The 25,557-nt window shown below is 40.4% G+C and overlaps 2 protein-coding genes across 2 annotated transcripts in view; one reads left to right on the forward strand and one right to left on the reverse strand.

Moving 5' to 3' along the window:
* The window catches only part of LOC138030788 (uncharacterized), an 11,396-nt gene extending 8,598 nt beyond the window's left edge, over nt 1-2,798 (forward strand). The window contains 1 exon segment of the mRNA XM_068878663.1: nt 1,612-2,798. Coding sequence (XP_068734764.1) covers nt 1,612-2,031 — 420 coding nt within the window. The 3' untranslated portion in view covers nt 2,032-2,798.
* A 2,860-nt stretch (nt 2,799-5,658) lies between these two features.
* Nucleotides 5,659-25,557, reverse strand: part of LOC138030880 (alpha-glucosidase 2-like) — a 350,924-nt gene continuing 331,025 nt past the window's right edge. The window contains exons 2-10 of the mRNA XM_068878742.1: nt 14,528-14,869; nt 13,568-14,305; nt 13,023-13,492; nt 12,749-12,933; nt 12,179-12,297; nt 11,440-11,698; nt 9,331-9,459; nt 7,726-8,082; nt 5,659-6,328 (exon numbers count right to left, since the gene is read on the reverse strand). Of these exons, the coding sequence (XP_068734843.1) occupies nt 6,042-6,328; nt 7,726-8,082; nt 9,331-9,459; nt 11,440-11,698; nt 12,179-12,297; nt 12,749-12,933; nt 13,023-13,492; nt 13,568-14,305; nt 14,528-14,848 (2,865 nt within the window). The 5' untranslated portion in view covers nt 14,849-14,869 and the 3' untranslated portion in view covers nt 5,659-6,041. The remainder of the gene's footprint in view (nt 6,329-7,725; nt 8,083-9,330; nt 9,460-11,439; nt 11,699-12,178; nt 12,298-12,748; nt 12,934-13,022; nt 13,493-13,567; nt 14,306-14,527; nt 14,870-25,557) is intronic.

Raw genomic sequence — 25,557 nt, forward strand, 5'->3', positions numbered from 1 at the left:
CTCAACTTTAGTTTATTTCTCATTTGTCAACTGACGATGGATGATGTTTCATCCGAAACATGTATTGATTAAATATGAATTTCAAAAACATCGTATGGATCATCAAAGCGATATTATTATTATTATTATTATTATTATTATTATTATTGTTATTATTATTATTATTATTATTATTGCTTTGATGAACCAAACAATGTTTTTGAAGTTCATATTTAATCAAGACATGTTTCGGCTGAAACATCATCCATGGTCAGTTGTACAATGAGGAATAAAATAAAGTGAAGTTGTGTAACAAAGTGAGATATAACATGAATAATTAAGGATGAAGGCGAGAACAGAAGAAAAAACTAAACTATTTAAGCTAAGAAAAGAGACTAATTAGTATGAAAGGGATAAATTAAGAGTGTTTGACTTGGGAATTTAAAGATGGCTGCTCCCAAAGATATGCATGGCTTCTTTAATTTTCAATTGGAAACGTGTCAAAACAGAGTCGAGGATTTTAAAACAATCTTCTGAACAAAGGGAGCGACATTTTTCAGAACCTCTCAACTGTTTAAAGATGTGGGAATGTTTGTAGGAGGCGAGATGTTCACGGATGCGAGTGGTGAAGTGTCTATTGGTTTCACCAATATAACAGGCATTACAGCCTGCACATGAAAACTTGTAAATGACTCGCGATCGTAAACCCGCAGTTATAGGATCCTTGGCCTCAAACCAACTCCTTGTCTCATTTTTTAAAGGTTAATTTAGTGTTATGCTGGCAAATAAACAAACTAAAAAAAAATTATTGAACTTTATGGGAACAACTCAACAAGTTTTTTTATTATTCGACAATAATATCTAACAATTATTCCATGAGCGCGCGTTGGATATGAGATGATAGATAGCCAACGAGGCGCGTAGCGCTGAGTTGGCTAAAATCATCTCATATCCAACAAGCGCGAGTGGAATAATTGTTTCATTAAAAACGCCCCCAAAATATAGAAAACTAGGCTACAATAAAATAAAAAGGCCCAAAAAATCATGCATATGCTTGCCGTGTTTGTAGATCATGGTATAATGGCTCATAACCCATGATGGCTTAGCCAATCAAAGCTCTCGAATTGCATTATCCAATGATCCAGTTTTTAATAATTATTATTATTCAATGAACGTGCATTGGATACAAGATGGTAAATAGCCAGCCAGCTAGGCGCATGGCCCCAGTTGGCTATCACCAGTCTCATATGTAACAAATGCGAATGGAGTAATATTATTGTTTTATTAAATTTTTATTTAATTCTAAATGCTTGGACTCTTGGAAATTAAAGTCAATCAGTTTCCAGCTTAGCAATACTTTATGCAATCAGTTTCCATATTAGGTCATATGGTGTATCAGCTGATAACTGAAATTGAGTTAAACAATCAGAAAGCTAGAAATGCTATATCCGAGGTTAAACATTTAATAAAATGTGGTATCCTCTTCAAAGAAAAAGATTCCTGCTTCTTCCCCTTACAGTTGAAAGCCAACTGGTTAAAAGCATAGAGCTTTTTAATTTTGGTTGAGTTAAAAGGGACTCAGAAATATTTTATTTATGTTATAACCGAGGAACTGATTTTTCTCCTGCATAGAGCTCTTTAACAAAATACAACAGCCAACTTGTACGTTGGGCATCTACAATGTTAGCTGAGGCCTGGAGTACAGAGGTACTGCCAATCCCAGAATCAATGCGTGCACCATTCATGGCTGTTATCCGCCTACCTCAAGTCTTGACTGCTGCTTACGGAGCAACAAAGGAAGGGGAGAGCCAAATTATGAAAGATGTCTTTAATAAACACAATGTGGTCACGACTTTTGTTTCCATACAGGCGTCTTTGTGGTGTCGCATCTCGGCACAAATTTACAATGCCAAAGAGGATTACTTGGTGCTTGCTGAATCAGTTTTAAAGTTGATGAAGGAATGTCAAAATGGTTTTCACCCTGAGGTTGAGAAGGCTTTTGCACCCAACAGATGGTCATGGCACGAGGCACCACTTGCGGCATCGCATTGAAAATTGTCAAATTACATTTTAAAAAGGAAAACACATCAAACTGTTTTCCTTGTTTTTTCATTAATTTTCCTCTCTGAATTACAACAAAGAAGAAATTCTCAATTTAGTAACTGGAACTCCATATCTTTAGAGGGTTTTTATTTATAACATATTGAAATGATTTAGCCCTGTTAGATGAATTTAATTTAGAGAAGTTAGAACTTGGTCACTTGGTCCTATTTTCACATTCAAAATGTGTTCTTAACCCTCACGGAGTTTTTACCCTGGCCAACCAGACCAGTAAAATAGTTGCCTGGCGTTAGACAAATCAAAATCTACAAGCCTCACTCTTGAGTGGGATCAAAAGGGTTAATTAAAGAACCATAGATCTTGAGTGGCGGCGGGTCTAAAACATGGGTCACTTTTCACGGGTCACTCGTTGCAGGTCATTGTTTTACCTTTTTGAAAGTAACCCCAAATCCTCAATTTGGCTAATACAAGGGCTAAAGTTGGTTTTTAGGCAACAAGTGACCCGTGAAAAGTGACCCCGTGTTTTCGACCCGGCCCTTGATTGGACGGGGACATGTTTACCCTTTCACCCTGAAATGGCCCCCTTTGACGAGTAAAATCGTCTTTCGTGAGACAGTAAAATATACTCTTTGGAGGGAACAGGTTAAGCCAATTTTTCATTTTTATATTTTCGTCAAAATTAGAAACATTATTTCATAAAAGAGGTGGTTATTGGTTGTTGTGGTGGTAAACAATGAAATGTGTAATCGTTTGTTTCACGATGTGGACACTCTGGTGTAGACCGCGACGTTTCGACTGCTTACTGCTGGGGCCCATTTCTCGAAGCTTTTTGGGTGTCACAATTCCCTTGTCCCTTAAGCCCTTTAGGGGGTCTACCATTGTTATTGCGCATTCGTTCTGCGCATCTCGAGATACTCGGATTTCCTATCAGTGATGCTTACTAATACAGAGATATTTTTGCGCTGTTTAAAATTATGCAGAGAAAGTAGATCTTAGTAAGTACCATTGGTATCCAAAAAGAAAATTGAGGGCAACCATGCATTTTTTTAAAGATAATTAAGCTTCAATTTGAGAAAGAATGCCATACATGGCTTCGTATTTTAAAGCTTTTTACGAATATTTTTCATGGATTATCTTTGAAAAATGCGTGTTTAGCCCCAATTTTCTTTTTTGATTTCAATAACACTTGTTAAGATCTACGTTTCCTGCTTAATCATAAACCGGGGCAAAAACTTTGAATTAGTAGGCACCGCCTTAAGACAATAAAATCTGTAAGTGGCACTATTGGGGTTCAAAAGGGTTAAAGGGGACGTAGGTGGACATTGGTGTTATTTAAGGCCCACCTTCAACTGACAGGCTATTCGACCATTTGTTTTTGTATTTAAAAGTTCGCATAAATTATCGTAGCGATCTGATTGGATGAATTTCGGCTTTGGCGGGGTTTTCATACCTGAAAATTGTTGCACAGCACGCCGTGCCTATAGGGTGAACGTGGGTTTTAATTTAAGATGACTCGGCAGAAGAGTCAAAAGAATGTATTCACCAAAGTGTTAAGCCTTGCTAAATACTTTTTTCTGTGAAATACATCAACCCACCCAACCGGACCATAAAGCTGCGGAAAAAGTATGAACAAATGTACGGAAAGTTAAAAGAAAACTGCTCGCCTTACAGTACAACTGTATCGTTCAAATTTGGAGAAGACAATCATTTAGACTCCTTTTGCCTCGTATTTTAACTTAGCGATTCATAAATAGTTAAGAATTCTATTCAGAAAACTATTATCTGTCGTCAGGTTCTTATACAAACACTCATTTCTAACGGTAAAAATACGCAAAACTTTTTCTTTTCTCCCTCCTCCTTACTTGTTTCCCGTGTTTCTTCGTCCTCCCAACTTTTTCGGGCCATTTCTCCCTCCTCTGTTCCTCCTCCATCCAATAGGCCAGTTTCGTATTCTAACGGTTGGACTGGATCTAGCATGAAATGGAGGCTAATGCGGGCAAATTAATTTGCATTTGAAAAGATTTGCCCGCATTAGCCTCCATACCATGCTAAATCCAATCCAGCTGTGAGAATTCGAAAATGGTCTATTAGAGTGTCATCACGGTGGTCGGCTGTGACAGGTGGATTTCATCCTTATCGGCCCCTTTCAAAATACCATAATATTCTTTGTTTGCCCTCAATAATTTTGCATAAGCATTGTTTATATTTTCTCTTGGGGCAATTGTAAGTCCCAAGAGTAACTGGAAACAATGCTTATTTTTAAAGTGGCTTATTGTTAAGAGCTCTGATTTAAAATTGTCCCCTCGGCGATTCGTCGACCAACCAATGTTTTGTGGTGTTTCTTACGCTTAAGGAATTTCGATTCCATTATCCCTATTGATGTTATTAGAGTGAACTGTTTTATGGATAGCTTTCTTCACTCTTCGGATGTACCAGCGAGACCTTTACCTCGTTCTCAAGCGGGTGGTGGCCGATCTTATTGGCGTTCTGGATACGGGCGTTGGCCCTCAGATGGGGGCAGTGTTGTTGTGTACGCATAGTCGTTTACCCTTATGCTTTGTCAATTTTACTTGACGAGTCACGAATTTCCCCGCAGTTGACCGAAAACACGCTGGCCCTTAAAAGGCAGCTGCGAAGATTTCAATGAAGCTTGTTGTTCGTGAACAACCTCATAGCATAATTCATCGCTGAAAGGAGCACAACGCATAAAAACTTGATTGGCCACGGGTATTTAGTTTAACTCACGATACAAAAAATGTTAACCTCAATATTCTCAACTCTACAAAAGTTCGTCCGAATGTTGTATTCAAGTGAAGCTATGATCTTCGCAGTTATGAGCGCAATTTTTACAATTGCGTAGAGAAGCCTGAAAAATTCAGGACTTCAACGGGATTTGAACTCGTGACCTCGCGATTCCGGCGCGACGCTCTAACCAACTGAGCTGTGAAGCCACTGACGTTGGGAGCTGGTCATTTGTGGGTTCTAATGTTCCCGTGAGGAATGAATTAATGATTCATTCCTCACGCGTTCATTTAATCATGCGTTCATTCAATTGAACGCAATTGTAAAAATTGCGTTCATAACTGCGAAGATCATAGCTTCACTTGATTTCATATCCGCAGTTCATATATGATTCATTTCATATACCATTTCATAAATGTTGTATTAGCGCCAGCAGGGACTTAAAGATCTACGAAGTGGTCGTCAACGAGAACGCAACAAAGCAACAATATCATTGAGTAAAAGAGGAAAAATAATAGTACTGCACGTTCACCACGAATTTTAGCACATATTTTTGCGGTCCTCTTCATAACAACGACGTGAAATCACCAAATTTGAGGTTTTGACGACAACGCAAGCTTACAAATGTGAATCTTTCATTCTCTCTCCATTTTTACCCTGAGCCGCTCGTACCGTTTTATTTTTAGGATACTTCGTCCACATTTTACGACACGACATGGAATAATTGCGAAAGACTTACGATATTGCAAGGTTATATTTTGAGGTGACGTTTTCGTCGACGTCGCCGTCGTAGATCTTAAAGTCACTATTATCATGACACCAAAGACGGCTGTCAGCAAGGAGTCCTTTAGCCGTGTAAGACTGGGTTTGACGCGATTGAGCATGAATTCTTGTCGTATTTTTTGTGCTTCTTTAAAACACACAATTAAGAAGGACACACTGAAAAGTGAACAATGACTGTACAACGAGAAAAAACACACTCGGAAAGACAATGAGAAGCTGTTTCTGGAAGCTTGATAAGATAAATCTTTTGCCCGCTCGCTAAATAGTACGTAACTAGTCAAGAGAAAAGGTTTTGTCATCGGTATGTAGGTCCCAAGAATAAAGAAACTGGCTTTGTGCTTATTTGTTTGCTTGAAGGTAATCATTCGTGAACACATCATTTCGAAATCAGAACTAAACTTTGCTTTGATTAATAAGATGATCAAGTCCTGTTTGATCCACATTCTCCTATTACAGCCATCATCACCGAGTTCACCTCAAAAGAAAATTTCAATAGTAAGATCTCCGAAGGTGTCAAAGATCTTAATAAATGTGGTCTTCAAGGATTTGTTATAATAGTATGCTCCCGGTGTATCCTGGGATTCCTCCAGCGCTTTTCCCGCGTCTTTGTAAGTCGCCCCGATCTTCTCTTTCAGTGAAAGGTTCGCCGCCTTTACGAGCTTTGGTGAAGTTGTTCCCAGCAAACTCAGGAAGAAGAATTTCTCACGGGGAGTGAAGTTGTCGTACAAGCGTTTGACATTGATTCGCTGGCCTCCAAGAAATCCTGAGGAGAGAAAATAATTGTTAACGATAGTTTAAAGGAGTTTACTTCGGAGGAATTTTACTTTACCGATGAAAAGATTTTGCGTTCATATATTTGGAGTAATATTGCAGAATACCCGGCCACTCGAGGCAACTCCTCCTGAAACAAAAGCAAATGTGCCTATAAAAATAAAGTTCAACCGCAGGAGGACTAGTCAGATCGATGGGACTTTGGAGGAATGTACTATTCCCTTCCAGTAATCAGGTAGCGATCAGAAAATGCTCAGTTGTCCCAATCAGTCGTGTTTGTTACGTAGGATTTGTGGCATATCACCACACCAAGGTAACACAGAAAGCTGCAAAAGGTAGCACAGAAAGGTAGCAAGGTAAAGTAACACAGAAAGCCGTAAAATGACCATGTAACTTACTAATTCTGATGGTGATTATGACACTAGATTATCTAAGTTCAATATCAGTACAGATATTATCCAACAGGAGATTTACTACAAATGTTTTCAATTGAGTGTCGTAAAACAAAGACCAAAGTAATTACTTCGACCAAACACAGCAGGTGCAAACATTACAATGAACCAATCCAAATTCGTAGCATTTCCGTGTAACTTGCTCAAAGCGCGGGAAAAATTGCGTGTACAAGTCGCGATTGGTTTTGGTTTTCCTTTTCATTGGCTGATAAACAATGGTGCGACATTTTTAAGCCAATCGCTAAGCATAGCAATTGTAATCGGGTAATTACTTTCGACAGTCATTTAAAAACTGTTCCATTAGGGATAATTAATTAGTCATTAGTGATGAGGGCATCCCTAGTATGGTGATAACGCGCTTTTGGATGTCTCCACCTCCACACCTGTTTTTTTTTTTGTTGGACATTTCTTAACTTTATTTCTTACACACCTTTTCTCGAGAAGATAACTAATCAAATATTTCGATTAAATTATGTGCGACTAATTTGCGAACCGGTGCGAAGCGAAAACAAAAAATTGTGCACTGTCACGGTCAGTTCAACATCGATTGCGAAACCACCTACTTTTGCCGCGAGTTTCTATTGTTCGGTGATGTGTTCGAACGCATATCGTGAATTTTGGCGATCAGAACTTAGTTGGGTTGGTGTAGTAATAGGCTTCACAACTGACAAAGCGAGACACTAGTGTTATTAATCACGGACTAGCTTAATCGAAAAATTATTTGTCAATATGTGTCTGATGACACCGTACCAAAACTTGAAATTCTGGAGGCCAAATTAAAATACAATTTTAACTTCGATTAGTTATTTATGCCTCTCAATTTCAGTTCCTAACCCCTCCCCCCCCCCCCCCCCAAAAAAAAAAATAAATAAATAAATAAAGGAATAACTGGCGTTAGGGCAGAAGTTGTAGACAGACAGCATCTAAATAACCTCACCTTCATGGGTGATCTGAGTCAAACGGTATTGCTCTTTCTTTACAGCGTTACTAGTCACGCCATCGTCATCAAGGTACAGCATATAAGTACTGTCGCGGCCTGGATAAATGGTAAAGGTAACGGGGTTCATCTTGCCCTGGGAATACAGTTCTCCAATGTACTGCTCCAGTTCCCGGATGGGAATAATCGCTCCCTCCCGGATGTAAATGGCGCAATTGTCTTTGGTGGGGTCGTCCCAAGGAGCGACAAACTCGATCTCCGTTCCTCCATTGACAGGGCTTTCAAGTGGCATCAGGTTATTATTAAATCGATACCACTGGCTTCCGGTGGGGAGGTACACGGCTCTACTTTTCTGACCTGCAGAGAAAACAGATTACCTTTGCAACAACACTTCTAATGACTGATCATGAAATCATTGATGGAATAACCAATGGACTAATAAAACTATTGGCTGAATTAATAACCAATGACAAAATGAATGAGTGGCTTGCAAGCTAGATGGCCGATTTAGACTGACTTGTGGTCTGTTATAACCAACAAACCAACAAACAGTTTGGAAGTGCCTGGTGAGTAATAAATTGATGCAATGAATTCAGTTAGTGCTGTTGACTAGAAGCAGTCATTTCATCCTACTAAAGTCAACAACCTCGTTCCCTGGGTCTTCGTTATCTGGGAACAAGGTGGCAAATATGTTAACTCCCTAAATCAAAGAATTCAGTACTCCATCCCCACAAACGCAGGTCTTGCGTGGTAAACTTATCAATCCAAAAAGATAGAATATAAAATCCGAGATGATAGTACCATACTAGAAAGTCAGTATAGTTTCATCGATAATACACTGAAAAAAGGTAACATTCCCAAAGCGAAATGCGCTCACACATAAAAGAGAAAAAGATATTAGGGAAGTAGCATTATTATGAAAGGGAAGCAATCTCAAACGTCCGCTCCATTTAGTATGCCCCCTAGAAATCAAGAGCCTCGATCCAAGAGGACGGAACCAGCAGAAATGGATTGAGTCACTGAAGAACCTAACAAGGCCGTTGTATAAAGAGGAGGACTGCTGATGATGCGAGAGCGAATATCAAGCTGAGTTTTGATGATGAACATGAACTCGACTGGTTTGACATTCTGGAGAGGGTGGATACAGAGTAAAAATAAAGTGGAACGTTCATTTTCAAGGGAGCGTGATCGGAACCGTCCGTTGAAAATCATAAGTGTATGCGTTAGATTAGCTTTTTTTTCCCAGTTTGTTGGTTGACATTTTTGACGTGTCAATCAGCGAGAACAGTGATTGTAGTGCACTAACTTTAAGAATTGAGGAGCCGACACGATATCTTGAATTGAAGAACTGTTACCGGACGTGGAAAATCAATAAAAATAAGATTGAGGAATACAGGTCGTTCCTCCCCAGAGTCTCTCTGCCCCACAGTATTCTGACGACATTACACGATAGCTAACCTATCGATGCTCGATGCTAACCCTAATTTTTCATTTATTAAAATGAGTACTTAGACACAATAATACATGGGGCGGATCGAGATTGAGTGCTCCCTCAAGTTCGGTACGCAAGTCTCGACGTGAGACCAAGGACCTGGACACACTTACCTGGATTGACAATTGGAGCCACCAACATGTCTTTCCCCAGGAAAAACTGATCGTCTTGGCGGTTTGCAGTGTACCCATCGTAACCCCAACTATGATCTTTTTGAGCATCTGGATCACAATTAAACTCTCCTGAGGAAAGTGTGACAAGTATCTGTGTTAGTATTTTTTACAGTTAAGTGTCACGTAAAGATCCTTTTACTTGGACCATTTTAGTTTCAATAAGAATAAAACACATCAGAAGATACAAACATTTGGTTAAACTGCATAACTTTTTATAAACTTAGCGTTTCGTAGGTTACATCTTACATCATCAGACGTGATTATTATTCAGTTACAGATAAATACCACTGAAATGGACTGGGAACGAACTAATTTGATTGACAACTAACGAATTTAAACGACAAGAAATGCGCTAATAATTCTTGGTTTGCACCCACGTGACACGGCTGCAATGTTGGATGACAATACAACACAATTTCTTTTCGCAGAATTTGCATGATAATAAAGCTTAGTTCCCAGCGGAGTGCACGTTTTTTTCTCTTGCCATCCAACATGGCCACTGTGACGTCAGATTCAAACCATCAATAGAGATAAAGTTTCTCATTGCCAACGTTTTCATTTATTGCTGGCCTTAAATCGCGGATAAACAGAGACTCTTTAATTTTACAATGCACGTCTGATCGACTAGTTGCTAAGATTTCAAAATGGTCCCATTTTATTCCATGCTTGGTTAAGAAAACATGATTGGCAATTGCAGATTAGGGACAATTTGTTGTTAGTGCTTTGTTCTATTTTTCTGCCACGTAATCGGCGTTTCGTTTTCCCGATATAGAAATCATTGCAATCTCAGCAGTTTGCTTTGTACAAGACTTCAGTTTGACTTGAACGAAGGGACGAGTTTTTCTTTGTAAGGTAAAAATGACTTGAATCTTCGGGTGTTCTGAAAAACTAATTATACCATAGAAATGTTTTATACAAGGCTTCAGTTGTTCTGTGATGTGTTTGCTCTGAGGACCTAAGAAAGGTAGAACGATGTGAACTTGTTTTTTGTCAACTGTTTGTACAGGATCTTTTGGCTTGCTTTGACGTTTCTCAATGTATGAACTCAGGGGCTGATCTAGGGGGTGGGTGCAGGGGGTTCGCACCCCCCCCCCCCTCGCCCTGAGATGACGTGCGGCTTTCCAATACAACTAGTATTCTGCCAAAAAAAAACGTCACCAGTCAAATAAGCCATTGGTTAGTTGTGCACCCCCCTGCTAAGAAAAGTCCTGGATCCGCTCCTGTAACTCGGGGTTTCAAATCTCTTTGTCGTGGCTAATGCATTGTATTACCTCAGTCCCTCGATACCAAATTTAAAAGTGCCCGTGTGACCAAAAAAATCAATTCTTATTTTTCTTTGGATTTCAAAACTATGTTAACCAAACACTAAGCTTCCAAAGTTTCAAGCCTTGATTTAAAAAAGACACCTGTTTATTTTAACTGGAATTTTCCTATTTAATGGTCCGGCATTACTAACTTTCAGTTCTTGAGAGAGCTGGTTCGAGGAGAAAATGACGTCAGAGGCTCACTAGTTTAAGAATGCAATGCGTGTGTACGCCGCAGAATTAAAATGCAGCACGGGAGTTTTGGGCTTTCAGACTTTTAAACTCGCGTTTTGCATATATAACAAGCTGCATTCACGCGCTGAAACTTTAAACTAGTGAGCCTTTTACGTCACTTTTCCTAGATCCAAACCTCTGAGGTCCAATCGGTTAGTTTTGAACGTGAGTAATGGTGGACCGTGAAATCCAAAACTTACACTCAAAGTAAACGGCCTTTGGATAAAAGTCAAAGCTCAAAATTTTGCCAGTCCGCATGCAGGTGTTAAGCAAACACACTTTCAAAATCTGAAGAAAAAAAGAAAGTGATTTTTTTATCATAGGGGCACTTTAATGTTTTGTTCAAAAGTTGGTATTTTTTGGGGATACATATTTCACTTATATCCCAAGATGCATGTAATTAGATGCGCATGCGCAATTTGATATCCAACACAAACTAGGAATTTCCTACATCTTTCTAACAATAAGGTTAGGTTAAAGTTAGTTTTAAGATTTTTTTTCGAGCTTTCACCTGGTTTGAGCTCATCCATAAACATCGGTCTGCATATTGGTTTTCCGCACTGTGTGTTCTCGAACATTGCATCATAGATGAACTGAATCAACCTGTAGCGAAGCTCGATGTATTTGCGGCAGATGCTGGGTACAGGTTCGGCATACATGTAAGGCTCCTGATAGGACTTGGAATAATTATCATAATGATTACGAAACCATGGCAGGAAAGCGCCCATGATGGTCCAGCGAATCAATAACTCTGGCTCCACGATTTGATTCTGTTATCAAAGGATTAAAGATTTTGGTCTTAATCTTTTTTGCAAATTCAATGGTAGTTTGACCAGTTTGACAGAAAAATGAGAAAGCAATAATAATAAGGATAGCAGAAAATCATAAGGCCATTAGAATGATTTGTAAAGAGTACACGTGGTCTTGGGTGACCACCCGCTGGCCAAACACCGCGAGTTCTCTGGGAACGAGATTGCATCCAACATACCAGACCTATGCTTTCACTTAGACCGTTCGAAAGATCATTCCCATGCGAACAGTTAATCATTTTCCATTTCCGTCCTCCGAACTGAATCCAACAGTAACTGGGCGGCTTCTCGTTTGATCCAAATAGAAGCTAATTCGTGCGGGTACATTTCCAACAGCACAGGTCTATGAATCTACTTGATTCTTCGTCTCCCCTTAGAAAACCAAGCAATCTTTTATGGTAATATTGAAAGGATATTCGTATTATTGGAAAAAAAACTTACATCGATGTCAGCGCAGAAACCACCAATGTCACATCCAGAAACGGGCTGAGCAGATAATCCGATACCCAGGACCAGAAGAATGTTGATTCGCACGAAGTCCCAGTTTGATTTGCTGTCACCTGTATGGATTGCAACCGATGCTGGTCTATGTGATTGAAAAACTTTTAATACTCTCCTCCGGGTATTTCCCACGAGTCTCTCCGAAAAAAAGGGGCAAAAAAAAAACCGCCACAGCGTTCTGTGCTTATTTTACTTGTTCCTAACAAGAGTAAGATAGTGTTGTGGATTGTAAAATTGAAAGGCAACCGGTAATTCTGGAAAGAGACAATGAGCATATTTTTGTACTTATGACAAGTCTGAAGGTAGTCACCCTCAGACCCCTTCTCCGGACTACTTTCACCCTAACGATCTCATAAAGTTTTGATATGACTCCTGGATTCAAACCATTTGCTGTTCAAGAAAATAAAATTAGTAAGATATTTAGTGTATTCTTGGTAATTTAATCGAACGGCAAAATACACATATCCGCGACAAAAGCAAAGTTGTAAGTTTAGGGGGCCTACATCATATCTGTCCATAGTCCAGCACAGCGATGAATTCCAACGAAACCGCCTCGTGTGATGATAAAATGGCGTTTGTCTGGCTGCAGTTTGTTCAGTCCTTTGTATGTGGCTTTGCAGAGGGTGTCACTGTACAAGCAGCGGAGTTTTGCAAATGGTTCCTTGTGTTCAGCATCGCTGACGTCCTTTTCAATTCTGTTATATCAATACAATGTGAAATTACGTGGATTTCTACCGTTGCTCCGTCAGAACACAAATCGTCGTCATGTAATCTAACACCTTACCTGGACTCTCCGCTTTGACTGATCATCAAATCCATTGGAAAAGATAACAATGGACAGTCTGGCTGATGGACGCTGGACTTCATTGCAGGTGTAGTCATATCTTGCCATATGAAATCGAGCCCCCAATCCAGCAGGTCTCGGTATTGTTCACCCCACCACCTCTGTGCGTCCTCTCGTCCCAGATCAGGATAATGGCCCCATGTCAGGTGGTCACGCCCATAGTTCACGTTCCCTATGTACGGGTCTTGGGTGCCACTACCGTCTTCACGAACGTTCATTATAAACATTCCATTTGCTTTGCCGGTGTCCAATGCTTTATACGGACTGTGTTTTCCGTTTTCATCCACGTTACAGCTGATGATGGGTGTGATGTTAGTACTGCATTTGAAACCCTGATTATGCAGAGCATCAAAGATTTCTTTGGGGTTCGGAAACTTTGACTTGCTATTTGTGAATGTACGATAGTTATCCTGCAAATAAGGCATCGTGTTAAACCCTTTTAATAATAAACTTGGGCTCACGAAGCTCTTGAAAACCTCAATTACCTGGAAATCCACATCTATATGAATTCCATCGCAAGGGATTTTCCACTGACGGTACTTGGATGCAACCTCCAGGAGCTTTTGCTTCGTGTTGTAGTTGGGACCGTACCCTCCCTGATGATAGCCAAACACATATTTGGGTTTCATGTGTGTCCGTCCCGTCAGCACCACGAATTCGTTGAGTACTTCTGCCACGTTCCTGCCGGCAAAAACGTAGTAATCAAGTTCGCCGTGAAGAGCGCCGAAGTAGTATTGATTACTCTGTCGGAAATTTATGAACGTCTGAGAAGTGTTGTCAAACAGGATGCCGTTGGTGTAAGAAGGACCAGAGAATCTTCCGTCGGGCTTCGGGTTGTATTCAATCAAAAAGGGCGATGACTGGTACAGCGGGTAGTTTGGATTCAGTGGCCCTTGTATCTTCCCCTTTGGCGTCAGATTAGGTGCGTTATAAGCAAAGTTATCGAAGTTGAAGAACGTCAAGGCGGCGCCAATTTTCTCGTTGCCCCCGGCATACTGACCGCAGAAGTGTTGCTTAGGCACACGGCGTTTATCGAGGGTAATACCTGCCTTTTCTCCAAAGCAATAGTATTGAGCATTCGTGGGTGCAACCTTGAAATGCGCAACAGCTTCGGCGCCATTTTCGCGACTGACGTAGACAAGATTGTAGTCCTCGGGATCGGCATGGACGAGCTGCCCTGAACGATACACTGACAACGCGTACTTGGTTAAATTAACATGGACCTGATCAGAGGCAAAATTTCAATTTGAGTGGTGAAGCATTACTAGTGTTATGGACCAATTCCAAAACACACACTTGACTAAATATATTTTACTAACAAGCTGATCTGCCTGAACCCCTCTGAAAAGATGTAATAGAATACCACAGAAGAGTTATTTTTCTTGAAAAAGATCAACCTTCACGTTTAAGGCTTTTGAGAATAAAACAAAGCATCTGCCGCATACCTCCATTTTGTGGGTACATATTTTCAGCTGTCCCCCCTCTTCTTTCACTTTTATGTGACATGTCTCAATCTGATCTACAACAGTTGCAGGTGAACGGTTTTTCAGGAGTGGAGCCGCAGAAACTGGGTTGAAGCGGACACGGAAGCTGGCCGGAGACAATATGTAAATGTACACTATCTGGTCGCCGTCAAGGGAAAGTGTCAATCTATCTACCAAGCCTTCCTTCTCCTGGATCCATGATTTCACTTTTCCTAAGGTGATCCAATTAATTCGACTCTCCGGTGTAAATTCATCGGGTGGAACGTACCGAAACTTTGGCATTCTTCCATAGTGCTTTCTTTTCTGCAGGATGGAAAATAATCAAGTTTGATTCTCTGACCACAGCTATGCAATATAACTTGGAGGAAATTAATGAGCAGCTCAAGGAGGCTCAGCTTCCGGCCACTGGCGTGAAGGACAAAGCAGGGGCCATTTAGATGTCAACTGGAGGCCAGTTTGTGTGTGCAATTGATGTGTCAGATGTGTTTAGATCTAGACACAAGCAATATAGATAATACTTGGAACAGATACTGGGATCAGTTAACACCTGTACCAGTTAACATTAATAACAATGCAAGGGCGTAGCTAGGGGGGGTCCTGGGGTGCCCGTGATCCCCCCTTTGTAAGCCTCTTTTATGCAAACAACCTACAATAATCAGGTTCCAAAAAGGCGAGTACCCTCTGTTTGACACAGTGTGACCCCCCCCCCCCCTTTGAAAAATCCTGGCTACGCCCATGCAATGGAAGACGAATTACGATGATGAGTGGCTGTGGTTTTTATTACTTACTGCTAAGCTAGTACAGGTGATCTTAATTGGTGTTACATGTAAATAAGATACTTCCTTCCCCCAAAAGGTGACTCTATTTCTAAAAACAACAATGATACATACAGCTTAAATTTAGACACACAAGAAGTTGTGAAACAATTGAAAACAACCTAACTTCTGAGAATATGATCTTCGTACAAAGTAAATTACCTTTAACTTAGAAAAGCGCCAAGGCAATATTGCAAATAATGGTAACAGAATATTTTCATGAATCAGGAAAAGACCCACGAAAACGAATTGAACTCACTGCATGCGCATCATTTAAGGCAAATTTGTCCCTCTTTTTGATCGTAATGTTTCACGATAATTTCCCGCTCCCCTTGCTTTGCTCTTGTAAACCGCTCGTCTTGGCCTGGACGGGTGGATATTTGGTAAATAAACCCCTTCCTGGGTTACTGGTACGTCGACTGATAAGGATTGTCCGAAAAATAAATATTTGGCCCAGAAGCGAAGCAATCTCTCGGCCAAGAACATTACCAGCCGACATACCAGTAAGCCAACCAGGAAAAAAATCGCCGTAAAAAGCTATTATTGATGTACGTTGATGTGATGGCGCCGTACTGGCAATTGGCGTAAGCAAGTACATTTGAATTAATTTTATGTCTACTGTGATCGGACGAAAACTTGACAAGCTGTTATCATTCTCGTCATCAGGGTTCCCCAGAGCTCTTCACTCCCTCAGCCAAGAGAAGAACTCTTGGGTCGTGATTGAAGATGTCATGTGAAATAAACTAACTTTCGCAAAGCAAACTCAAATACAAGACGCTTTAAAGGGAACCTCCACTAAAACAACAAAATAACTTTAAATCACAGAGCATAATGTACAATTAACATTGTTCAAACTTTTTCCAATGAAAGCGTTTATATTCGAGAAAAATAAATTTCAAAAACGCTTGTTTTGGCTTTCAAATTTTTCGGGCGCCGCCATCTTGAACAATTGTAACGTGTCATGGTTGCCCTATTGTTCCAGGACAAACGGTCTTTGTGTCAGAACAATAGGGCAACAACCACACGTCATAATTATTCAAGATGACAGCGCCCAGGGAATTCTAAAGCCAAAACGAGGGTTTTTGAAATTCAGTTTTTTCGGATATAAATGATATCATTGGAAAAAGGTTTCAGCAATTTTAGTCTTTAGCCTTATGTTCTGTGGTTTAAAGTTCTTTTGTTGTTTTAGTGGAGGTTCCCTATAAGGTGTTTAAAACTTGACAGGGAAAAAAGAGTGTGTCGGTCTCATGAAAAAAAGTCAAATCATTTTAATTGTCGCTGCGAGGGCTAAAATAGAAATTACAACCGTGAAACTCAGAAAGTAGAATGTGCAAAGTCTGGAGCACTTATTAAAAGGATTCACGTGGAAGGTGGACTGTTGCTAAAGTTGGACGGTTCGTTAATTTTACAGTTAGTAAACAGTGTAATAATTATCTATTTTATAAAATGACTCAGTTTGGGTAGGACTGAAAGTGTACTCATAACTTTCCTCACCTTGAAAGACATTGACAGCACATCTTGCTGACTATTCTAAAAGTTGAAACTCTCGCGCTGCCTTTTTTCCGCGGGCTTTGTTTTTTTTCTACGGAAATATCGACGCAGAAGTTGGTTATTGCGTGGTAACTGTCCAACACGTGACGGAGCCTAGTAAACCATGGGCCACTTTGAAAAATACCATAATACTCTTTTGTTTTTCCTCAAAAATTTGCATAAGCGTTGTTTCCAGTTTCTCTTGGGACTTACAATGGTCCCAATGGAAAAAAAAAACAATGCTTATGCAAAATTTTGGAGGGCGAACAAAGAGTACAGCAAGCACCCGCATCTAAGAACGTAGAATTTAAGAACCTTTTAGGCTAAAAATTTCATGGCAGGGAGGCTAGTAGAACCGCGAGGTTATCGAGCTAGCCTCCATCTCGTTTGAGTGAACATAAAATAAAAAAAGTCTTCCTTGAAACGGCGAATTACGAACTTCGCGAAAAGAAATCACTTCGACTCATATTAAAAAAAAAACATTGGAGTAGAGGGACGGATTACTAAAGGAAAGAGCTAGAAGAATTGTGGAAACTTACGTTTGATATTGCTGAGATTCTTCTTATTTGTCCAATTTCCAGGTTTAGTGGTGTGACATCCTGTCTTAGGAGCGCCCTCATTGTAGCCATATTGGCAAAATTAGCGACGATTTGGCGGGAGATCTAGAAATGAGGTTGAGGTTGTGTGCAGGACGCGAGCAGATGACTTTTCACCTTTCTCTCTAAATATCCAGACCGTTCTCATCAATTTTATTCTTGGAATGTATACTCACACTTTCCAAGCCGAGCGACTTGGAGTAATCGCAAAATTATTACTGTAACGGGAAATAACATTTTTAGATAACGTTCTCGTAGCCGTCGTCGTCGTACTTGCTTAAGGTCCCTATGACGGTGTTTTTGAAAGTGGCCTGCATATTGCGGAAAATACTGAATTTAACATTTCATCACATTTCCATGTTTTTCCACGTAGAGTGGATGATGCTGGACATAAGAACTAGTGAAATCATTGAGTAGACACAAAACATGGTAAAAAAGATGTACCAAATGTCGATCTTTCATCAGTCATGAGACTCAGTATCACTTTTTATCTGATTGGATTAGTAGAAATTGATATAGGCCATCATTATAAAACTTGAAATGTAAAAGACTGAGCTACTTAGTATTTTTCACGGTCTCTGATCTAGATTAATTTTCTGTTTCGCCTCATTAAGTTTCTTTCATTTCCATTTTTTCGTCTGAATGTTGATGTACAAGATAGTTTCCATCCTTAAAATATATAGTTTGTTCCCAAGAAAAAGGTGTTTTAACTGCAAACGTTCTTGTTAAATAATTTCTTTCATTTGAAATTTCACTACTGTTTGATTCTTCTGACAAATTTATTGTGAGATAAAAACAGTGTCTTCTCTGTTAAGCCGTTTTTAATGAGTTAATAAAACGACCTTGTACATAGCCGCATAACAACTCAAAGTAATGCACAGCGTAAACTATGGTGCTTCATAAAACTTACTTAGTGCTTTGACACTATTTTTAATAATTTTATGTAAAATTTTGCAACTTCTGTGAGAAAAGATTTGTCCAAACTTGATAAGTTGCGATGGATTTTCTTCGTATCCACCCGCATAACCGAAAAAGATAGCAACTGCCTCAAAGAAGTATGCCTTGATTGTGTGGGGATTTGTATGCCCGTGTAGTTCATGCGATGTTGTGTATCGCTGGGTAGACTTTTTTGTGCTTTGTGTAGAGTAATGAAATGAAAAGTGTAGGTATGCAGGGTTATGTTATGCTATGTGCAGTTACGTAGCGTCAGCGTCAGTTATGTAGCGCCATGTAATACTTTGTAACCTTATGAAAGAGCCAACACTGTGGGAAGCGTGACGTTTGGTGAACACAGAGCATTAGATGAGCACATTCATATTGTGCTCGTCTTTATGTTGGACAAAATATAATACTCAGAAATGAAAAGCACGCCGCAAGTGTTTGTTTAAGACCCAGAGAGAATATTCATCATGGTGTCTGTCAATAAAAATGATACTCCTTATATGTGGACAGCTTCAAAGTTCGGTGTATTATAGCTGCAGCTATATATGAAAGTACGTCAAGTAATAAATAAGCATAAAACTGTGCTCCTTACCTCAGTTCTAGCCGATCAAATCCGGGGAATGATCATACAAGAAACACAAACATTCTGATAGTTGATTGTTACTTTTCAAGTACGAATATTATAAATGATAATCGAACGTTTGTTACTTAAGAGAAGAATGCGGTAAAGAGCTGAAGCATGTAAACCACAATTAGTGTCTCAGAATTATTAGTATTCCGTGGGGCGTAAAGAAACTCAAGGAGGCTAAAAACCTCTGACAGGGACCACCGTTACTTTCTGATCTGATCTGGAAAGGTGGCGTCTATGAATACCATTTCGTTGTAATAACTAGACAGACATGTCGCTGTTTAACTGGACAGAGAAGACAAATAACATGATTTTATCTGAAGAAAACTTGCCTTTTCGAGGGAAATCTAGTTAAGAGACTAGTGTACTATTTGGGATATGCCGGATTTGTAAACCACATTACACTGAGATTACAGGCTGCGCTATAGCAGTGACCAAAAATACTAATACGTGTTTTTCCTCGGCACACCAACTGATTTGTGACTTGTCACAATACGGCTCGGTATAATTACGCGGTAAACGCAAGACTGCGTCATTTCACAGCATGCAACAAACCATTTCACAGCATAGCGCCCGTGTTAGTCCAATCCAAATCCTATTAAGCGACTATGGTGTATTTAACAATTATCCTGCGAAATCGCACAGAATATCGCCTGATACTTTACCGACGAGGCCGTAGGCCGAGTTAGCTGAAATCAGGCGATATTCCGCAAGATTGAGCAAGATAATTGTTTTCTTATTCAACACATTGATGGCAAAGCACACTTTTCTATGTTTAGTGGTAAAAAAAAACTGGAAAAACGACCATTTTTCTCCGTGAGACACACAAAATTACGTATATCGCAGGATATCTGTTGAGTACGCACGACGAATATTGAGCGCACTATGGACATTGTCACAATGTGTTGATTACTAAAACTCGATATACGCACGCTAAGCATGAACCAATTCTTCATTAAGTGAACTCTAGCTTCTCTCGCGCTCGACTGTTCACATGCATTATTAGGCCGCGAAATATGAAGCCTAGAATGTAGGGGAAAGAAGAAAACCTGTGGGGTGCAGGGCTAGCGTAGTGGAGAGAGAGAGCACTCGCCTCCCAACAATGTGGCTACTCTGCACCGAGAGGTTTCCCCTCTCCTCAAACAACCAACATTTGACTTGATTTGCGTTGATTGATAATTTCACTTTACAGTGTCCCCAATTAGTGCTCCAGCGCTAAATCGACTAGACACTTAAATAAAGTTAAGTTATTTCCCTTCCTTTCCTTTCCTTTCCGTGCCGAAACGGCTGCAGTTACAAAGAAACGCGTTGAAAACAATACGGTTTGTTACACTCGAGCAGGCAGTTTTCCTGTTTTGCTTCTATCACTTACGGCACACACGGAAAAATTATATGATTTCTTAGCGCTTTATCCAGCAAAGAAACACTACCGAAGACTGCAAATACTGGTGGCTGCCCATTTAACTCCTAATTCTTATTCACCATTATGCGACTGTCGATGGCGGTGGTACTGAGTCCAATTCCATGAATTTAGCTCTTTCTCCCAGTTCTTATTCATTCACTTCGGGTCTCTTAATTCCTTATTTACCTTCTTCGAACAGCGTATTGTGATGGCCACCAGCACTCTTGCCACATATTCTCTTGAATAAAGTCATGATACCTTTCATATGGCACGCATTGGAGTTCAAAGAAATCAGTTTGCTCATGAAGAAGCGAAAAAGTCAAGACAAAAGTGACCAGTAGTGGTACATCCAAATACTGTGCCCGTGTGTCGCATGATGACCGTGATATATGAGATTTGTTCCCTCATACGCTGGCGCCGTGTTGAGAGCGCGCGCCTTCCACCAATGAAGCTTTTTCCCCGGGTACTCCTCAAAATCCAACATTTGATTTGATTTGATCTGATTTCAGTTGGCTTGTAGTCTCCCAAATTAGCAGAGCACTCCTGCTCGGCTAAATAACCTCGAGACTTGAATAACGAGATTATTATTATTATCTAATGATCGTCCCTAAACCGTCTGCGACAATTTTAAACCCATTTGTGATACTCCACAGCTCGGTGCCACTCAACTGTAACCTGGTTTCCGAGCGATATGTATTAACTACTTGGTCAGTCTGCTGTATAACTGGCTGCTTGAAGTGTGCGTTATAGACGAAAAGTAAAAGTGATCCTCGCTCTTATCTGGGCAATATATAAATTCAGCAGCATGGCTTCAACGGAATTCGAATCCAAACGGATTCGAATTTGGATTCGGATTGAACCCGAACGGGATCCGAACCTTTGCGATGCTGGTGCAATGCTCTACCAACTGACTGCAATGAAACTTCGATAGGCATAATTTGATGCAACTCTGGTTTGGTCGCAGAGAAATTTGGATGTCGCCGTTAAAACGTTACTATTCGAAGACCTAACGTTTCGACGCTCCTATACAGTGTCAGTATCAGGGGTAACTGATCCAAACTATCACAAGAGAAAGAAAAAGAGAATGCAAAAATATCTGCGGTACGCAGTTTAGCAGATATTTGTTTTCTACACGCTCCTATACGATTAATTAAGTGTATTATGGTGTATGTTTGTGTCCCGGTATTTAAACGGTGTTAAGTATTTTGCATATGGTTATATAAGTGTCTTGTTCATTCAGTTTCGTTTTTGCTTTATTTTATTGTTTTGCCCTTGCCAGCTATCAGTTTGATTATAATATTTTTTGCTTTGATTTCCTATAGTGCGGGGAGTTCGGCCCCTTTAGTGCTTTTTGTTTAAAGTCGTCCGATTCTTCAGAGACCAACCCGCGCCGTGCCCGACTTAGATGAAGGAGAGGATTTTCACTCTTCAGTTGATTTATTTTTATTTATAAACTTCGCCTAAGACAATTTGGCAGGAGAGATCTCACAGAACTAATGTTCCAATAACGAGACTCCTAAACATAAAAAACCCTAGTAATTAATGGTTCAAAACAGTTAATTAACAACAGAGTTTGACTAGTAATGCAGTTAGTGGTCTGCTCATATGACATTTTATGCAGACACTTTTGAAAGTTTGTGGAACTGCAGGATCATATTAGTTTTAATAACATTAATAGATTGGGTATTGTCCCTCAAGTATTCTGGAAGTGTATTAAATGTCCTTGAGGCTCTAGAGTAGAAACTATTCTGGAACGTAACAGTCTTAGCCTTAGGTATATATCTAACAAAACACTCTTTGATGAAGCGGTACGTCTAGTTACTCTAACAGTTGAGTGTAATTTTGCTGTCCATCGGTTTTTCGGATGAATTTTGTTCCAGCAATGTTTGTTCAGGAGTTAATGGACGTTTCAATTCCTCCGTTAGTTTTTGGGCATCCACCTTAGACGCTCCTCAGTTTACTCTCGATACCTTTTCCTATGGCTATCGACTTCCTTTTGCCAGTTATCCAGCCCTGTGTTTTTTAAGCAATATTCGTCGGCTCGTAGGCATCCCGACTTCGTTCTTCATGCTATTTCTGAGCCGTTGTTTGGACAATGGCTGTATCGTGGAGCATAGTAGTCTCCTTTTTGAGTTAACCCCTTGACAGTTGCGGAAGGCAAGAAGCTTCGCTTGGCGCGTTAATTGCCGTCTCGTTCGTTTTAGTTTATACGAGGACCTTCGCTCGCTCTCACAGATTCTTCAGGAAGGGCATTGGTTCTTTACCTGGGACCTCAAATCTGGATACCACCATGTTGATATTTTTCCGGAACACTAGAAGTATCTACAATACTCGTCACATTAGTTGGAACACCCATCCCCGTTTCCCCCTTCCTCCAATGTTGATTTCGACAACTACTAGTAGTCGCCCGAAAAATGTAAATTCTTCTTGAGTTGGTACCAGCTCCACATCGGCACCACTCGATATATTATTAACCGAACCTCACAAGACGTCAGCGACCCCACCTCTCTGGCTTTATTCCCTTCACTAACCGTTGTCACGCCTTCAAATGCCAACATCAGTACCAGTGCAAGGAAGATCGCCCTTATTTTGCTCGATTCTTGTCTCGATAATAATTAAAGCCCCCGATGTCATGTGTACGCTACGTTAATCAAAGTACACAGTGTCAACTACTTTACATGGAAATGCGGAACACAGCATATTGAAGATGTTCCTTTACACACCACATAGTATTTATAATTATTTGGCATTCTAAAAACTCTCCAACACATATTCCTTGATTATCATCATGTTCAGACCAACTGCCCACCTTTTTAAATACAAAGCATGCGAAGAGACATTCCGTTTATCTTAGTAACAAGTTGACTTCTTTTCTAAAGAGGCTTGACTTCTGATCTACGCCTCTACAGATTTGCCAATTTCCTTGAAGCAAATACAATACTCGTCACATTTGTTGGAACACCTATCCCCGTTTCCCCCTTCCTCTAATGTTGATTTCCACAACTACTAGTAGTCGCCCGAAAAATTCTCACACAACATTGAATTGGGGGAAGGGGGATGTGGTATAAAATACGATCGTGTAACACGATGATTCTGACCATTCGCTAAGTGTTCCAACTAAATATGTCTAGTATTGTAGGTATCGGAGAGGCTGAACACTTACGCACGCATGCGCTGACGGAATGTTTGAAGACGAGACGAGAAAAATATGCAGTACCTCCAGACGTGGCGCTGGAGCGTCGTACCAAACGAGTCATCCCGGGATTTCGGCCCGTGCGATCGCTTTTGGACGCAGTTGGCCCTTCGCTGCTTTCTGCTACCGACCTCGCCTCCCGGTACGGCATTGAGGGAGGGATATGTCGGCCCCTAAACCATATGAGACAAATCCCACGCCTACTCACAGCTCCAAACCGCCCTTGTCATTACAATTTAACGTAAGATTTCGATGGCTTATATATTCAATAGAATACTCATTTTATCTGTCATATGGTAAGCACTGGAGTCGCAGATTGCAAAGTGCACGCATGCGCCCTGCCGAAGGTAACATACATGCATGCATAAAACTTTATTTCATCTCGAATTTCAGAATAATATCTTCGAGACATTACAGCTAACATACATGATAAATACAGATACATAACTAAATATTAAATAATATTTAAAGATATATTAATCAAAACGAAAGGCCGCTGTACAAAATCCGGCCCTGGATTAGTTTAAAACCAGTAAACTCAGTGGTACGGGAAAAATCAGGTAGCGCATTTCGCAACGTACTTAGTAAAAACGTAAGAAAAAGAACTAAGACCATAAAAGTTTGTCCTAGGTTTATTGAGGGACAGAATGTGATTTCCACGAACATCATGCGTAAGAAGAGAACGGGAGAGAAAACGTATTTTTCATATATGCAGGACAAGCCTTTTCTTTCTTTAACTACTTTTATACAATAATATGAGGAAATTTTGAATGCGCTTATTGCATAGAGATGTAGAGTTTGACTTAAGTGGTACGTAAGAGGACAGGTAATCGCAAATATAAATCTCATTACTCTCTTATTTACATTATACCGTTTCTTGGACAAGAAATTACAAAAGGCCAGGCCGAATTTCCTATGACAAAAAGTCTACGTTAACAGCACGCACCTTGGTTACTCCTTAGTATCCGCTTAGAAATCTTCTTCTCGCTACTTTTTCCTCATTTGATGAGGACCAGTCTCCGCTTGCCTCCTTCATGCCCAAAAGGAATTCTGGGTAACTCGGCCGTTCCGTGACAAGGGAAGACCCCCGATTCTCATTTCATAGATTTTCTTATGAGTGTGGAGCCACCCGGTCCTACCGGCAAAATACAGCATCGATTGAAGTTTTTAGCTTTCAAAGCTTGCTCAAATTGTATCGGTAGGTCCTGGAATTCGTCCACAGAAAGGCCAGAGAGACAACTTCACTGGTGCTGTGAACCGCCATGTTTACAACAAAGCAACTTAGGCGTTCCAGTCTGCATGAAATCATCTTTCACCTCTGTCTCGAGAAGACCAGACACGCACGATTCTTACGTTACGTTTATGCCCCTGTAGAATCAACCGAAATCTCAACTCCTTGTCAAAAGTTAACCAGCATCTTAATATTTTTGGTAGGCTACAATACTCGTCACATTTGTTGGAACACCCATCGCCGTTTCCCCCTTCCTGAATGGGGGAAGGGGGATGTGGTATAAGCTACGATCTTGTAACATGCACGATGATTCTGACCATTCGCTAAGTGTTCCAACTAAGTATGTCTAGTATTGTAGGTTTTGCTTGGCCCTTTAGCGGCGGACTTAGTATTCCACTTACCCGGTTTTACCCTTCGGTCTCAGCAGCGCGGGTTTTTGTTTCGCTAATTGTTGCGCCCATTAGTTAATCGCTGGCGATTTATGGGGCATAAATCTTTTGTTTATCTCGACGACGGCAGTCAGCCCGATAGGACATCAGACATCGCAGCAGCTTTTGCTCGTCGAAAGGATCTTGACTCTTCCGGTCTCCTTGTTAATGAGGGGAAGTCGTGCTGGGTTCCGATGTAAGTGGGCGAGTGGCTAGGTTTTGTGAT

The sequence above is a fragment of the Montipora capricornis genome, chromosome 2, assembly GCF_036669925.1.
Source record: "Montipora capricornis isolate CH-2021 chromosome 2, ASM3666992v2, whole genome shotgun sequence".
Classification (NCBI taxonomy): domain Eukaryota; kingdom Metazoa; phylum Cnidaria; class Anthozoa; order Scleractinia; family Acroporidae; genus Montipora; species Montipora capricornis.